Raw genomic sequence first — 16,585 nt, forward strand, 5'->3', positions numbered from 1 at the left:
AACAAGAATCATTTCCATCAGTTGTTCCATTAATACAACACCGTATTACGGAACAGGTCTAATCAGTAAACATGGATCAGGTGGAATAGTTGCCGCTGAGCCTTCAGGCAGAAAAACGTTCACGGATGAGCTGCTGGTGCAAGGCTCGAGCAATCGTTAAAGGGGCACGACAGCCCACCCTCCTCCACAGTCGTGCTCCGGGTTCAGGTAGTTGCATGGTTTCCTCGTCCTCTTCCTCCTTGTCATCTGCATCTTCCTCATCATCATCAGCCACTCTCACCTCAGGTGAGTCTTCCACTACTAGCTGCTGCTGCCTCATGATGGCTAAATTTTGCAGCATGCAGCAGACAACTGATCGACAATCTCAGGGGAGTATTGCAAGTAGCCTCCGGAATGGTCTAGGCATCGGAAACACTGCTTCAAGATGCCAATGGTCCTCTCTATTATGTTGTGCATCACAATGTGCGACACGTTGTATTCCCAGTCAGCTTCCGTCCGGTTTATGCATGGGGGCGTCATGAGCCAGGTGGTGAGGCCATATCCTTTGTCCCCCAGCAGCCAGCTCCGCCCTTCTGGCTGCTGCTGAAACATGGCAGATGTAACTCTCTCGCATAGGATGAATGCATCATGGGTGCTCCCAGGGTATCTTGCATTAACTGACGTGATGTGATGCATGTCATCACACACGAGCTGCACATTAACAGAGTGGAAGCCTTTTCTATTCCTGTACATCTTGGAATCCTCCAAAGATGTTCGCGAGGCGATGTGGGTACAATCAATGCAGCCCTGTACCTTTGGGAAACCAGCAATCCTGGAGAAGCTCACAGCCCTTTCGCGCATTGCCTGGGGAATTTTATGTAGTCATTCCTCCGGGCATATAGTGCAACAGTCACCTGCTGAATGCAGATATGTGTTGCATTTTGAGAAATGGCGCACACATCCCCAGTTGTAGCCTGGAACGATCCAGATGCATAGAATGAAAGTGCAGCTATAACCTTCGCTTCAACTGATAAAGCAGTCCTCCTGACGCTTCTAGGTTGCAAGTCTGCTTTTACTAACTCCCAGATCTCAGTTACAACTTCTTTGCAGAAACGCAGCCTTCTGACAGTCTGCATTACTCAGGTACAGGTACGAATGCCTGTCATGATATTCCGACGTGGGTAAGGCCTCCTGCCCAGCACCCTACGTGCTCTGAAGTTCCTCATGCGATGATGTTGAATCAGTTGTCTCCTCCGCAGCACCATCATGCAGAAGGCTTGCACGAGGTATGGCATTGGCAGTATTGCCCCCATGATTAAATTGTACCTTTGCAAGAAGCTCAAAATGGTAGGCAGGACAAGGTTCTTTGTTGTCTCTCTCCCCAAGGTCAACGCCCTAGTATGGACCACACCCAGGCCTGAGCATACACAATGATCGGGACACCCCCCCCCCACACCGGATTTCATTTGATGCATAGTGTAAGGCTTCTCATGCCATCCGTTCATCTTCCAGCCTCCCACCCATCCCCCAGGCTTCTTTTCAAGCCGAGCCCTGAGCCCCTGTGTCTGGGCGAGGGTCCGATTTTGCCGGCCGACGCTCTGACCCTCGAGCCCGGTTTGGAGACATTCGGTGGTGGCGTATCAGTTTTTTAACAATCAAGACTGAAAGAAATGCATTAAACTCCCATTTCCTGCGTTTTAAGTTTTAAAAATTTAAGCTTGATTATGCATATTTATGTGTTCTTGACTCCCTCCAAAACTTCGCCTAAAAACAATGGCATTTTTCTGTGACAATTTTTTAATGTGCGCTGGTTTCCTTAAGTGTCCAGAAGGTTCTTCGAGAGTGGTCACATATGCCATCCTAGGAGAAATGTAAATTGTCCAAACTTGCATAATTGTGAAATTTGGCGCAGACATCAGGTTACGCCCTCATGATGCAAAAAAAAAACAAACTTAAAAAAAATCGTAACTAACTGAGTAACGCTGGCAATATAAGATTGGGGAAATTGGATTTTAAAATTTAGGCCAAAAAAAGCGGCGCGCACCAAAAAAAAATGCCGCAAATCACTGGGGAAAATTGAGCCCTTTGATAGCCACTTGCAGAACTGTCCCTGTAGTGGAATGGTTTTCAGAACTGGGTGCAGAAATATGCACAGTTCTGTGACAGACTCTGTAGGGAATCAATTTATACATGAAAGATTCTTTGGACATGTCTCGGTACAATTGTCGGCCCACAAAAATGGGTGGCAGCTTAAGGGATGGTCCCAAGTGATGGCCTCAGGTGACAATGCACCTTCCGAGCATACCTCCTCTCATCCTCCCCCCTACACCCCACAACCTGCAAATACAAAACCAGGGCCACAGGGGTGCCCATAGCAATATATAGAAAGCACTCAATAGTTAGCCCTGAAAAAATTAGCACAGATAGCTGATAAGATTTATATTATGTCTTGAATAAAGAATCTGACCAGATACTGTAAGCTCAAAGTAATGTGTGACCGTAGTCCTTTATTACAGGTCTCCAGAGTGCCTCTCCAGCCTGTGCGGCCTCCTTATATACAGGTGCTCTCAAGGGATTGTGGGATCCCTTGGGACTCCAGGGGTCGAGCCCTCTGGTGGTTAAACATGGTATTTACAGGTTTGCATATATAACACTCCCCCGCCCTCGCCCCCCCCCCCCCCCACTCCAAAGTCAATAGTGTAACTATTTACAATGTGAGTCGATCTGGGGCCTTCCTTTCCCTGGTTGATCATCTTGGTGCAAATGCTGGTTTTGGTGAGTCGTTTGTAGGGCCCTTGCTGGGCTGCTGCACAGCTGGCCTAGCTGGGCTGCTGGGCGTGGTGAGTCCTGCTGTGCTGCTGCAGGTGATGGGTTCTGCTTCGTGGTCAACCGCTGGATCGGTTGCCACTTGTGTATGTGTTGGAGGGTCGAAAAAGGTAGCGTCTATTGTGGGTTGTTCTGCATAGTTCGTGAATCTGAGTTTAGTTTGGTCCAAGTGTTTTCTGCAGGTGAGTCCATTTGAAAGTTTGACCTGAAACACCCTACTCCCCTCTTTGGCCATGACAGTGCCGGGAAGCCACTTGGGACCTTGTCCATAGTTCAACACAAATACAGGATCATTAATCTCGATTTCGCGTGACACATTTGCGCGATGATGATATGTATTCTGTTGAAGCCGCCTGCTCTCTACCTGTTCGTGTAGATCAGGGTGGACTAACGAGAGCCTTATCTTAATTGCCGTTTTCATGAGCAGTTCAGCGGGGGGAACCCTAGTGAGCGAGTGGGATCTTGTGCAGTAACTAAGCAGGACTCCGGATAGGCAAGTCTGCAGTGAGCCTTCAGTTACCCTCTTCAAGCTCTGCTTGATTGTTTGCACTGCTCACTCTGCCTGACCGTTGGACGCTGATTTAAACGGGGCAGATGTGATATGTTTGATCCCATTGCGGGTCATGAACTCTTTGAACTCGGCACTGGTGAAACAAGGCCCATTGTCACTCACAAGGACATCAGGCAGGCCGTGCGTGGCAAACGTGGCCCGCAGGCTTTCAATGGTGGCAGCGGACGTGCTTGCCAACATTATCACACATTCAATCCATTTGGCGTACGCATCTACAACCACTAGAAATATTTTTCCCAAGTATAAGCCTGCATAGTCGACATGAACCCTGGACCACGGTTTGGAGGGCCAGGACCATAAACTTAGTGGCGTCTCCCTTGGTGCATTGCTTAACTGGGAACATGTATTACATTTGTGCATGCAGGACTCTAAGTCTGCATCGATACCGGGCCACCACACGTGGGATCTGGCTATCACTTTCATCATTACGATGCCTGGGTGGGTACTGTGGAGGTCACTAATGAAGGTGTCCCTGCCCTTTTTTGGCACCACTACCCGATTACCCCATAGGAGACAGTCTGCCTGTATAGGCATTTCATCTCTGCGCCGCTGGTACGGCTTTATTTCTTCCTGCATCTCTAACGGGACACTAGACCAACTCCCGTGGAGCACAGAGTTTTTTTTACTAAAGACAGTAAGGGGTCCTGGCTCATCCAGGTTCTAATCTGTCGGGCGGTAACAGGTGATTGCTCACTCTCGAATGCTTCCATTACCATAACTAAATCTGCAGGCTGTGCCATCTCCACCCCTGTGGTGGGCAATGGCAGCCTACTGAGAGCATCGGCACAGTTTTCTGTGCCTGGCCTGTGGCGGATGGCGTAGTTGTATGCGGACAACGTGAGCGTCCATCTCTGGATGCGGGCCAATGCATTCGTAGTTATCCGCTTACTTTCAGAAAAGAGGGATATAGTGGCTTATGGTTTCCAATTCAAATTTGAGCCCGAACAGATATTGATGCATTTTCTTTACTCCATAAACACACGCTAACGCTTCTTTTTCGATCATGCTGTAGGCCCTCTCAGCCTTAGACAGACTTCTGGATGCATAAGTAACCGGTTGCAATTTCTCAGATTCATTAGCTTGTTGCAATGCACACCTGACACCATATGACGACGCATCACATGCTAGTACCAAATGCTTACATGGATCGTACAACACAAGCAATTTGTTTGAGCATAACAGTTTCCTAGCTTTCTCAAAGGCATTTTCATGGCTTTTATCCCATACCCATTCATCTCCTTTACGCAGTAAAGAGTGCAGTGGTTCTAACAATGTGCTAAGACCCGGTAAGAAGTTACCAAAGTAGTTCAGGAGTCCAAGAAACGACCGCAGCTCCGTCACGTTCTGTGGTCTCGGTGCATTCTTGATTGCCTCCGTCTTCGAATCGGTGGGCCTGATGCCGTCTGCCGTGATTCTTCTCCCCAGGAACTCCATTTCAGGCGCCAGGAAAATGCACTTCGAGCGTTTTAACTTGAGCCCCACACGATTAAGCCAACTAAGAACCTCCTCCAGGTTCTGCAGGTGCTCGACGGTGTCCCGATCTGGAACCAAGATGTCATCCTAGAAGACCACGGTGCACGGGACCGACTTCAGCAAGCTTTCCATGTTCCTCTGGAATATCGCCGCGGCCGATCAAATCCCAAACGGGCATCTGTTGTAAATGAAGAGACCTTTGTGCGTGTTGATGCAGGTGAGGCCCTTCGATGATTCCTCCAGCTCCTGCGTCATGTAGGCTGAGGTCAAGTCCAGCTTTGTGAACGTTTTTCCTTCTGCCAGCGTCCCAAATAGATCAGGGAGAAACGATTGATAGTTACTTTGTAATCACCACAGATTCTGACGGTGCTGTCTTCCTTGAGGACTGGAACAATCGGACTGGCCCATTCATTGAATTCGATCGGCAAAATGATGCCCTCTCGTTGCAACCTGTCCAGCTCGATCTCCATCCTCTCTCTCATCATGTACGGTACCGCTCTCGCCTTGTGATGGATGGGTTGCGCCCCCGAAATCAAGTGGATCTGCACTTTTGCACCTTGGAACTTCCCGATGCCTGGTTCGAACAGCGAGGGGAACTTGTTTAGGACCTGGGCACATGAAGTGTCGTCGACGGACGAAAGCGCTCGGACGTCGTCCCAGTTCCAACGTATCTTTCCTAGCCAGCTCCTGCCGAACAGCATGGGGCCATCACCCGGTACCATCCAGAGTGGTAAATTGTGCACCGCTCTATTGTAGGAGACCTTTATGGTAGAACTGCCGATTACGGGAATCAATTTCTTTGTATACATTCTCAGTTTCGTACGAATGGGAGTCAGGACTGGCCTTGAGGCCTTGCTGCACCACAATTTATCGAAAGTCTTTTTGCTCATTATGGACTGGCTCGCGCCCGTGTCCAGCTCCACTGACACCGGGAGTCCATTTAATTCAACCTTCAGCATTGTCGGGGGACACTTTGTGGTAAATGTGTGCACCCCATATATCTCTGCCTCCTCAGTCTGAGGCTCTGATTCGTCGTGATCCACTGTGGATCTGTCCTCCTCTGCAACATGGTAGTTTGCAGGATTAGCAGGGTTTGTAGCTTGCCTGCACATACATTGGAGATGTCCTATTGTTCCACAGCCCTTGCAAATATATCCTTTGAAGTGGCATGAATGGAAACGATGATCACCCCCCAGCACCAACAAGGTGTTAATAGCCTTGTATTCACCACCCTTGATGGTGGACTCTGAGTCATTTGAGAACGTGCAACTGCAGGCATGCGAGTTCTGCCCTGTACGTTACGATTCAAAAACAACATTACTTTTTTCACAGTACTTGCAGCAGCACTTATGTGCTGAGAGATTTGTTTGGTATTGTCACTGGTGGCGATGAATGCCTGGGCTATTCCTATGGGTTTGCTCAAGGTTGGGGTCTCTGCAGTCAAAAGTTTGTAAAGTATTACTTCATGGCCAATGCCAAGTACAAAAAAGTCCCTGAGCATGTGCTTGAAGTGTCCTTCAAATTTGCAATGTCCTGCAAGGCGCCTTAGCTCGGCGACATAGCTTGCCACTTCCTGGCCTTCAGATCTTTTGTAGGTGTAGAACCGGTACCTCGCCATCAGAACACTTTCCTTCCAGTTTAGATGCTCCCGGACCAGTGTGCACAAATCATCATACGACTTCTCTGTGGGTTTCGTTGGAGCGAGCAGATTTTTCATGAGGCCATACATTGGTGCCCCACAAACGGTGAGGAGGATCGCCCTTCGTTTGGCAGCGTTCGCTTCTCCTTCTAGCTCGTTGGCCACGAAGTATTGGTCGAGTCACTCCACGACGGTTTCCCAATCATCTTCCTCTGAAAATTTCTCCAGGATGCCCACGGTTCTCTGCATTGTTGCGGTGGGGTTCGTCATCTGTATCTCGTCGCCAGTTATTATGTCTTGAATAAAAAATCTGACCAAATACTGTAACCTCAAACTGTGTGACCATAGTCCTTTAATACAGGTCTCCAGAGTGCCTCTCCAGCCTGTGTGGCCTCCTTATGTACAGGTGCTCCCAAGGGATTATGGGATCCTTTGGGACGCCAGGGGATGAGCCCTCTGGTGGTTAAACATGGTATTTACAGGTTTACATATGTAACAGTTTAGGTTTAAGAAGCTCTCAGTAAATTTCTTTCTTGCAGCAAAGAGGGGTTATGGCCACACAAAGTTTACGGCCACAACCCTTGATTAACATTATTCATTGTCTGTGTTCTAACTACACAATGATCATGTCATTTCCTTATTTAATGTGTTTAAATTAGATGATACATTATAAATTCAAAAAGTTAGAGATCAATTTTTTAAATTCGTTTTGAAGGAATGATGAACGTAGAAGCACTTACAGCATTACTGTCAGATCTGAATGGACAGGCTCTCAGCTCCACTTGATCTTGGCAAAGGGTTTCCTTGATCTCAAATATCACAGTGTATGCCTTCACTCCCGGAGAAGTTATCTGTTAAAATGCACACAACACAAAACAATTTTTTTCTCTCTTTATCATTCACCCGGATCTATGTAATGGGAATGAAATTAACATAGCTTCACCTTTCACAAATGTTTTCATATTTTCAACTATTACTGAGGGATGAAGGGAGACACCAGGGCTTTTCCCTAGCCTTGACATCACCACATATACACATTCAATTGCCTACTGTACCCAATGCATGGGGGCAACAGTCTAAACAGTATGAAATACAATAAAGATGCAAGGAAATTCCTCTTCAGCATGTTCTTCCTTCCCTCCTGCAGAACCCATTACTGGTACATTGAATGATAGAAAGGGAGCTGAAACAATCAATCCACATTTTGTTTTCCTATCTTTCCACTCTTCCCTTGGAGAACAGTGTAAAGTAGTGGAAGGATTCGCAGCCTGATTAACAGTCTGACAGGCCGAGACGTGAAAAACTCCTTCCGTAGCCATAACCATCTTTATACCAGTCATTAGAATGGTTAGTCCTATATGACAGGAGGGTTTTATCAGCTCCCGCAAGCCATATTATGAGGGTGGGCACCCACTCCTACTGGTCGTGAGTATCCCGCTGAATGCCAATCCAGAATTCAGACCCAGAGATCTGCGGGCCGAAATTCACCTCCGCCTGAGATTGTGCGGACCTACCCTTTTCGAAGTCTTCTGATTGCAGCACTGGATGCGGCGGCCTATCCAGAGGAATTCAACTCCTCAAACTTTTTTTTCAAGCGGGACGGAAGTGGCCTCAGCATGGGGGCAGAAGTGGGGGCGGGACGGAGTCTCCAGCGCTGTCAGTCATCAGCGCTGTGCTGATGATGTCATCGCGCTGGCGGGTCAACATGTCTCTCCCCTTCAGTTAAAGGGGAGAGCTGCTGCGAGCTCTACATCTTTTTAAGTTAGGTCCACCGGGCCGCCAGGGAGGGTTTTGGCCGGGCCAGCAGCCTGTCACCCAAGAGGCGGGGCCAGGCTGACTGTTGATCGCCCGGCTGAACCTGGGAGCATAATTGCCGGCCGACTGCTAGGTCGCCGGCTGCGTCACTTCCCCTTTAAATGCGGCTGCGCCCCCAACCAACAAGGCCCAACGAGGAGTGCACCGACACAAAAAGCTGTCGGGGGCACCGAGCGGCAGCCGGGAGACCTTTGCAGGTGAATTTCCCTCCCGGGGCGTCTCCGTTGCGGTGCATGCTCTGATAACGTCTTTAAGATCACTAAGGAGGTGGTACTCAGTAAGATAAGGGGACTAAAGGCAGATAAATCCCCTGGACCTGATGGCTTGAATCCTAGGGTGGTAATAGAAGTAGCGGCAGGGATTATGAATGCATTGGTTGTAATTTACCAAAATTCCCTGGATTCTGGGGAGGTCCCAGCAGATTGGAAACCTGCAAATGTAATGCCTCTATTTAAAAAAGGAGGCAGACAAAAAGCAGGAAACTATATACCAGTTAGCCTAACATCTGTGGTTGGGAAGATGCTAGAGTACATTATTAGAGTACATTTGGAAAAGTATAATTCGGTCAGGCAGAGTCAGCATGAATTTATGAAGAGGAAGTCATGTTTGACAAATTTGCTGGAATTGTTTGAGAATGTAACAAACAGGGTGGATAAAGGGGAACAAGTGGATGTGGTGTATTTGGACTTCCAGAAGGCATTTGACAAGGTGCCACATAAAAGGTTATTGCACAAGATAAAAGTTCACAGGGTTGGGGATAATATATTAGCTTGGATAGAGGATTGGCTAACTAACAGAAAACAGAGAGTTGGGATAAATGGTTCATTCTCTGGTTGGCAATCAGTAACTAGTGGGGTGCCGCAGGGATTAGTGCTGGGACCCCAACTATTTACAATCTATATTAACGAATTGGAAGAAGAGACTGAGTATAACATAGCCAAGTTTGCTGACGATACAAAGATGGGAGGAAAAGCAATGTGTGAGGAGGACACAAAAAATCCACAAAAGGACATAGACAGGCTAAGTGATTGGGCAAAAATTTGGCAGATGGAGTATAATGTTGGAAAGTGTGAGGTCATACACTTTGGCAGAAAAAAATCAATGAGCAAGTTATTATTTAAATGGAGAAAGATTGCAAAATGCTGCAGTACGGCGGAATCTGGGAGTACTTGTGCATGAAACACAAAAGGATAGTGTCATGTATCTTACATTATTATATATAACTGTATCCTAACATGCTATACATGACTGTAATAAGATATGACCTGTAACCACCAGCATACCTTATCACCAGGGGTGCTCTTGCAAGTGACAGGTATATAAGGACAGGTCTCAGGCAAGTGCAGCATTCCAGAGCTGTGAAATAAAGGTGCAAGTCCAGAGTGACCTTGACTTCACTACATGCCTCGTGTGAATCTGTACTGAGGGGACAGGACTTTACAGTGGCGACGAGTTACGGGATTACAGAATCTACAGAATGGCGAACAACAGATCAGATGAAAAGTACAATGCGGGAGACAATTGGGAGGACTTTATAGAAAGACTCCAGCAAAGCTTTGTAACCAAAGACTGGTTAGACGACGATAAGGCAGACAAGAGAAGAGCCCATCTCTTGACCAGCTGTGGCTCGAAAACATACGCTTTAATGAAGGATCTGTTGGCACCCGAGAAACCAACAAGCAAGTCGTTTGAAGAATTGAGCACACTGGTAAGAGACCACCTGAAGCCAGCGAGCAGCCTACACATGGCCAGACACAGGTTCTACAACTACAGATGCTGTGTGGGCCACAGCATACCTGACTTCGTGGCGGAACTTCGGAGGTTGGCTAGTTTATGTGAGTTCTCCGATGAACTGAGGAGAGAAATGCTGTGAGACTTTTTCATTGAAGGAATAGGTCACGCAGGCATATTCCGAAAGCTCATAGAGACCGAGAACCTGACCTTAGAGGCAGCAGCACTGGTTGCACAGACATTCTTGGCAGGGGAAGAAGAAACGAGGTCGATTTACAATGCAGGTACGACAACTAACGAAATATCGGAACAAGAAGTTCACAGCACTAAACAAGCTGCCACCCCCACACACAGACAAAACCGGGAGAACAGGCTCTCGACAGCAGGCAGAAGCCATCAAGGGCCACAGGAATGGCCGTTCACACCTCATCAACCCATAATGCGAGCAATCAACTACAAACTGAGAGAAGCTCAAGAGAGATCAACCAAACGCAGCTCATTCTTTGGGAACACTTTGAACAATGGAACAGGTCTGTGCTGGCGGTGTGGGGGTGGGCACTCATCAAGGGGGTGTCGATTTCAGCAGGCTGTTTGCAGAAATTGTGAATATACAGGGCATTTGGCCCGCATGTGCAAAAAAACGGCAGCTCGGCTGGTATACGAATCGGATGGGACGGAAAGCAGACCAGAAGATGGTGGGGACAGTACCCGGGACACCCATGAACGCGTCTTCAATAAGGCATGCAACTTCTGTGTTCCAACAGTGTTTTGACTTTCTTTGATCCAGGTAAAAAGATAGTTCTCACATGCGATGCGTCAGTGTATGGGATCGGGTGCGTTTTGCAACATGTCAATAGTGCGGGCAAATTACAACCCATAGCTTATGCCTCCAGGTCACTTTCGCGGGCGGAGCGCGGGTACGGAATGGTAGAGAAGGAGGCGCTCGCGTGTGTGTACGGTGTCAAAAAGATGCACTAATACCTTTTCGAGGCCAAGTTCGCGTTAGAAACCGACCACAAGCCCCTCACGTCCCTCCTATCCGAGAGCAAGGCAATAAACACCAACGCCTCAGCGCGAATTCAACAGTGGGCACTCATGCTAGCGTCCTACGACTATACCATAAGGCACAGACCAGGCACAGACAACTGTGCCGACGCGCTCAGCAGGCTACCCCTGCCGGCCACGGAAGGGTCTGACGAACAGGACTGTGAGATAGTCATGGCAATCAATGCCTTTGAGTCCACAGGTTCGCCCATGACGGCTCGCCAAATCAGAGCCTGGACGGCCAGCGACCCCACGTTATCCTTAGTAAAAAGATGTTTCCTAACCGGTGACTGGGCAGAGGCTCGAGGAATTAAAACCCTTTCACAGGCGCATGCATGAGCTATCACTACAAGCAGACCGCCTGATGTGGGGCAGCCGAGTAGTCATGCCTCTGCGAGGCAGAGAGGCATTTGTCCGGGAGCTCCACCGCGAGCACCCGGGGATCGTTCTCATGAAGGCCATAGCCAGATCCCACGTCTGGTGGCCTGGTATTGACGCGGACTTGGAGCTCTGCGTCCGAAGGTGCACCATTTGTGCCCAACTCAGCAATGCCCCCAGGGAGGGTCCACTGAGCCCCTGGCCCTGGCCTACCAAACCGTAGTCGTGGGTGTGCATAGGCTATGCGGGCCCATTCATGGGCAAAATGTTCCTCGTAGTTGTAGATGCATTTTCAAAGTGGATCGAATGCATCATTTTAAACTCGAGCACAACCTCCACCACTGTGGAAAGCCTCGCAACCATGTTTGCAATGCACGGAATCCCTGACATATTGGTCAGTGACAATGGTCCGTGCTTCACCAGCGCAGAATTCCAAGACTTTATAATTGACCACGGCATAAATCACGTCAGACGGCACCGTTCAAGCCGGCCTCCAACGGCCAGGCTGTGAGAGAAGTGCAAATCATGAAACAAGGCATGCTTAAAATCCAAGGTCCCACGCTGCAGGGTCGCCTGTCGCAACTGCTGCTGGCATACAGATCTCGTCCGCACTCACTGACTGGGATCCCCCCCGCGCAACTGTTGATGAAAAGGACTTTAAAAACAAGGCTCTCATTAATCCTCCCAGACATGCACAAAATCGTTGAGGCAAAGCGCCGTAAGCTGACTGAGTACCATGACAGAAATTCGAGGGGCGATGGAATGAGATAGGGGACAAAGTGTTTGTACTAGACTATGGCAGGGGTCCCAAATGGCTTGCAGGGACAGTAACGGGCAAGGAAGGAAACAGGCTACTGATAGTACAAATGGATAATAGCAAAACTTGCCGGAGGCATGTAGACCAAGTCAAAAGCAGATTTACCAACAACACTGCGGAACCAGAGGCAGACTACAATGTGGAACTCGCACCACACCTGGTGGACAGACAGAGGGAACAACCTGAGGAAAGGGCAATCCCAACAGACAGCCCAGGCGAGCCAACAACAATCACACCAATCGAAACAGACAGCCCAGGCGAGATACCAGCAACCACACCCAAAGAAAAACAGACACCAAGGCAAACAACTGAACCACAACTCAGACGCTCCATGCAAGAGCGTAGACCACCTGAGAGACTGAACCTATAAAGACAATAAGACCTTGGGGGAGGGTGATGTCATGTATCTTACATTATTATATATAACTGTATCCTAACATGCTATCCATGACTGTAATAAGATATGACCTATAACCACCAGCATACCTTACCACCAGGGGTGCACTTGCAAGAGACAGGTATATAAGGACAGGTCTCAGGCAAGTGCAGCATTCCAGAGCTGTGAAATAAAGGTGCAGGTACAGAGTGACCTTGACTTCACTACATGCCTCGAGTGAATCTGTACTGAGGGGACAGGACTTTACAGATAGTATGCAGGTGCAGTAAGTGATCAGGAAGGCCAATGGAATCTTGGCTTTTATTGCAAAGGGGATGGAGTATAAAAGCAGGGAAGTCTTGCTACAGCTATACAGAGTATTGGTGAGGCCACACCTGGAATACTGCGTGCAGTTTTGGTTTCCATATTTACAAAAGGATATACCTGCTTTGGAGACAGTTCAGAGAAGGTTCACTAGGTTGATTCTGGGGATGAGGGGGTTGACTTATGAGGAAAGGTTGAGTAGGTTGGGCCTCTACTCATTGGAATTCAGAAGAATGAGAGGTGATCTTATCGAAACGTATAAGATGATGAGGGGGCTTGACGAGGTGGATGTTTCCACTAAAGGGGGAGACTAGAACTAGAGGGTATGATCTTTGAATAAGGGACCATCCATTTAAAGCTGAGATGAGGAGAAATTTCTTCTCTTAGAAGGTTATGGATCTGTGGAATTCGCTGCCTCAGAGAGCTATGGAAGCTGGGACATTAAATAAATTTAAGACAGAAATAGACAGTTTCTTAAACGATATGGGAATAAGGGGTTATGGGGAGCGGGCAGGGAAGTGGAGCTGAGCCCATGATCAGATTAGCCATGATTTTATTGAATGGCGGAACAGGCTCGAGGGGCCGTATTGCCTACTCCTGCTCCTATTTCTTATGTTTAAGACGCATCTGCAGGAGCGGGACGGATCATCACACCGCAGCAAAAAGCCCCGAGGTGAATTTAGTGAGTGTCGGTGGCCATTCGGCACCGCCCTGTGGCCACCGCTTACAGGCCTTATAGGGGAGCTGAATTTCGGCCCCCTGGTCTCCACTCACCAGGACTGTCAGGAACGACGTTCGAACTCTGCACTTTACAAATCCGAGGCACGAAAGCTACCACTAAGCCAAAGGCTTCCTCCACAATTTGTAATAAACCTTACAGCAAAATCATAGAAATTTACAGCACAAAGAAGGCCTTTTAGCCCATTGTAGCTGTGCCAGATCTTTGCCTCTATTTATAAAACCACAAAAATGGTTGGCCTTCTTCATGGCTTAATCTATTTGCATTTGTATTTTTAGGGAATTACCTATTTAAAAAATAGACTTTTCTTTCTGTGAGAGTGTTCGTCATGCTGTTAGGTATATCTAATATACAATCAACAGTTATATCTTTTTAAATCAAATCTTCTGCAAATTCCTGCTGCTTTCCTGCTCTCTAGGCTCATGCACTATGTCCTGCTTGCTACTGAGGTGGCAGGCAGCAAACCTGCGCCTCAGCCTTTATTGGAGCCATATTTAAACAACAGCATTGCTGCCACCTTTTGCTGCCACACTACTGACAATGCTAAGTATACTAATGCTGGATGTACATTTACATATTAAGATCTCTGATCTTTGCTTCAGATTTCCACAAAGTGTAAATGGACAAGTCATCGTTACATTGTTTCTGTAAGTGAATGATGTAAATGAACCTGGCCCGATCCATTAATCTAGCTTCAACCTGGTGAAACTACAACACTGGACTACATGCATGTTGAACAGCGGAAGCAGCATACTATAGACAGAGCTATCGGATCAGATCAGAGCTCTGCAGTCCAACCACATCCAGTCGTGAATGATGATGGACAATTAAACAAACAACTATGAACATCCCCCGTCCTCAGTAATGGCAGAGCCCAGCATGTGAGTGCAAAAGACGAGGCTGAAGCGTTTGCAACCATCTTCAGCCAGAAGTGCCAAGTGGATGATCCATCTCGGCCTCCTCCTGAGATCCCCACCATCACAGAAGCCAGTCTTCAGCCAATTTGATTCAGTCCATGTGATATCAAGAAATGGCTGAGTACATTGGATGCAGAAAAGGCTATGGGTCCCGACAACATCGCAGCTGTTGTGCTGAAAACTTGTACTCCAGAACTAACCGTGCCTCTAGTCAAGCTGTTCCAGTACAGCTACAACACTGGCATCTACCCGACAAAGAGGAAAATTGCCCAGGTATGTCCTGGCCACAAAAAGCAGGACAAATCCGATCTGGCCAATAAACGCTCCATCAGCCTACGTTCAATCATCAGAACAGTGATGGAAGGGGTCGTCAACAGTGCTATCAAGCGGCACGTACTCACCAATAACCTGCTCACCGATGCTCAGTTTGGGTTCCGCCAGGATCACTCGGCTCAGGACCTCATTACAGCCTTGGTCCAAACATGGATAAAAGAGGTGAATTCCAGAGGTGAGGTAAGAGTGACTGCCCTTGACATCAAGGCATCATTTGACCGAGTGTGGTATGAAGGACCCCCTAGTAAAACTGAAGTAAATTTGGATTAGGGGGAAAACTCTCTACTGGTTGGAGTTATACCTCGCACAAAGGAAGATGGTAGTGGTTGTAGGAGGCCAATCAACTCAGCCCCAGGACATTGCTGCAGGAATTCTTCAGAGCAGTGTCCTCGGCCCAACCATCTTCAGCTGCTTCATCAATGACCTTCCCTCCATAATATCAGAAGTGGGGATGTTCACTGATGATTGCACTGTGTTCAGTTCCATTTGCAACTCCTAGATAATGAAGCAGTCCATGCCCGTGTGCATCAAGATTTGGACAACATTCAGGCTTGGGCTGATAAGTGGCAAGAAACATTAGCGCACACAAGTGCCAGGCAATAACCATTTCCAACAAGCGAGAGTCTAACCGCCTGCCCTTGACATTTAATGGCATTACTATCATCTAAACACCCACCATCAATATCCTGGGGGTCACTATTGACCAGAAACTTAACTGGACCAGCCACACAAATACTGTGGCTACAAGAGCAGGTCTGAGGCTGGGTATTCTGTGGTGAGTGACTCACTCCCTGACTCCCCAAAGCCTTTCTATCATCTACAAAGCAAAAGTCAGGAGTGTGATGGAATACTTTCTACTTACCTGGATGAGTGCATCTCCAACAACATTCAAGAAGCTTGACACCATCCCGGACAAAGCAGCCTGCTTCATTGGCACTCCATCCACCACTTTAAACATACACTCCCTCCACCACCGCGCACAGTGTCTGCAGTGTGTACCATCTACAAGATGCAATGCAGCAACTTGCCAAGGCTTCTCTGGCATCACCTCCCAAACTCGCGACCTCTACCACCTAGAAGGACAAGAGCAGCAGGAGCATGGGAACACCACCACCTCCAAGTTCCCCTCCAAGTCACACACCATCCTGATTTAGAAATATTGTTGCTGGATCGAAATCCTGGAACTCAGCACTGTGGGAGTACATTCATCAAACGGACTGCAGCAGTTCAAGAATGTGGCTCACCATCACCTTCTCAAGGGCAATTGGGGATGAGCAATAAATGCTGGCCTTACCAATGATGCCCACATCCTGTGAATGAATTAAAAAAGGCCTACAAAAATAATCTTAACCTTATTCCCGACAGATTTCTACCTGGCAAACCCATTTCCAGTTTGACAAATTTCCAGTCATAACATACCTAATACTGCTGGCATCCAGTAAAACCTGTCCCACAGGTAATAGTTATTGCGCAATGACATTCCATATTCTGGGCCTCACTTCCTCTTCAGGCTTGAACTTGTTCAAGTAAAAAAAGTCACAAACATGCAACATTGAGAAAGAAAAATAGTTCCATCGGGTTGAAACTTTTGCGTAAACTATAGATTTAGTAATGCTGACCTCG

At 47.8% G+C, this 16,585-nt stretch overlaps 1 protein-coding gene across 4 annotated transcripts in view; it reads right to left on the reverse strand.

The window, feature by feature from the left end:
• LOC139277977 (kininogen-1-like) overlaps positions 1 to 16,585 on the reverse strand; it is a 58,910-nt gene that overhangs the window by 28,428 nt on the left and 13,897 nt on the right. For all 4 annotated transcript variants that reach the window (XM_070896623.1, XM_070896621.1, XM_070896620.1 and 1 more), the window contains one exon: positions 7,229 to 7,339. In XM_070896623.1, coding sequence (XP_070752724.1) covers positions 7,229 to 7,339 — 111 coding nt within the window. The remainder of the gene's footprint in view (positions 1 to 7,228; positions 7,340 to 16,585) is intronic.

The sequence above is a fragment of the Pristiophorus japonicus genome, chromosome 13 (assembly GCF_044704955.1).
Source record: "Pristiophorus japonicus isolate sPriJap1 chromosome 13, sPriJap1.hap1, whole genome shotgun sequence".
NCBI classification, from domain to species: Eukaryota; Metazoa; Chordata; class Chondrichthyes; family Pristiophoridae; genus Pristiophorus; species Pristiophorus japonicus.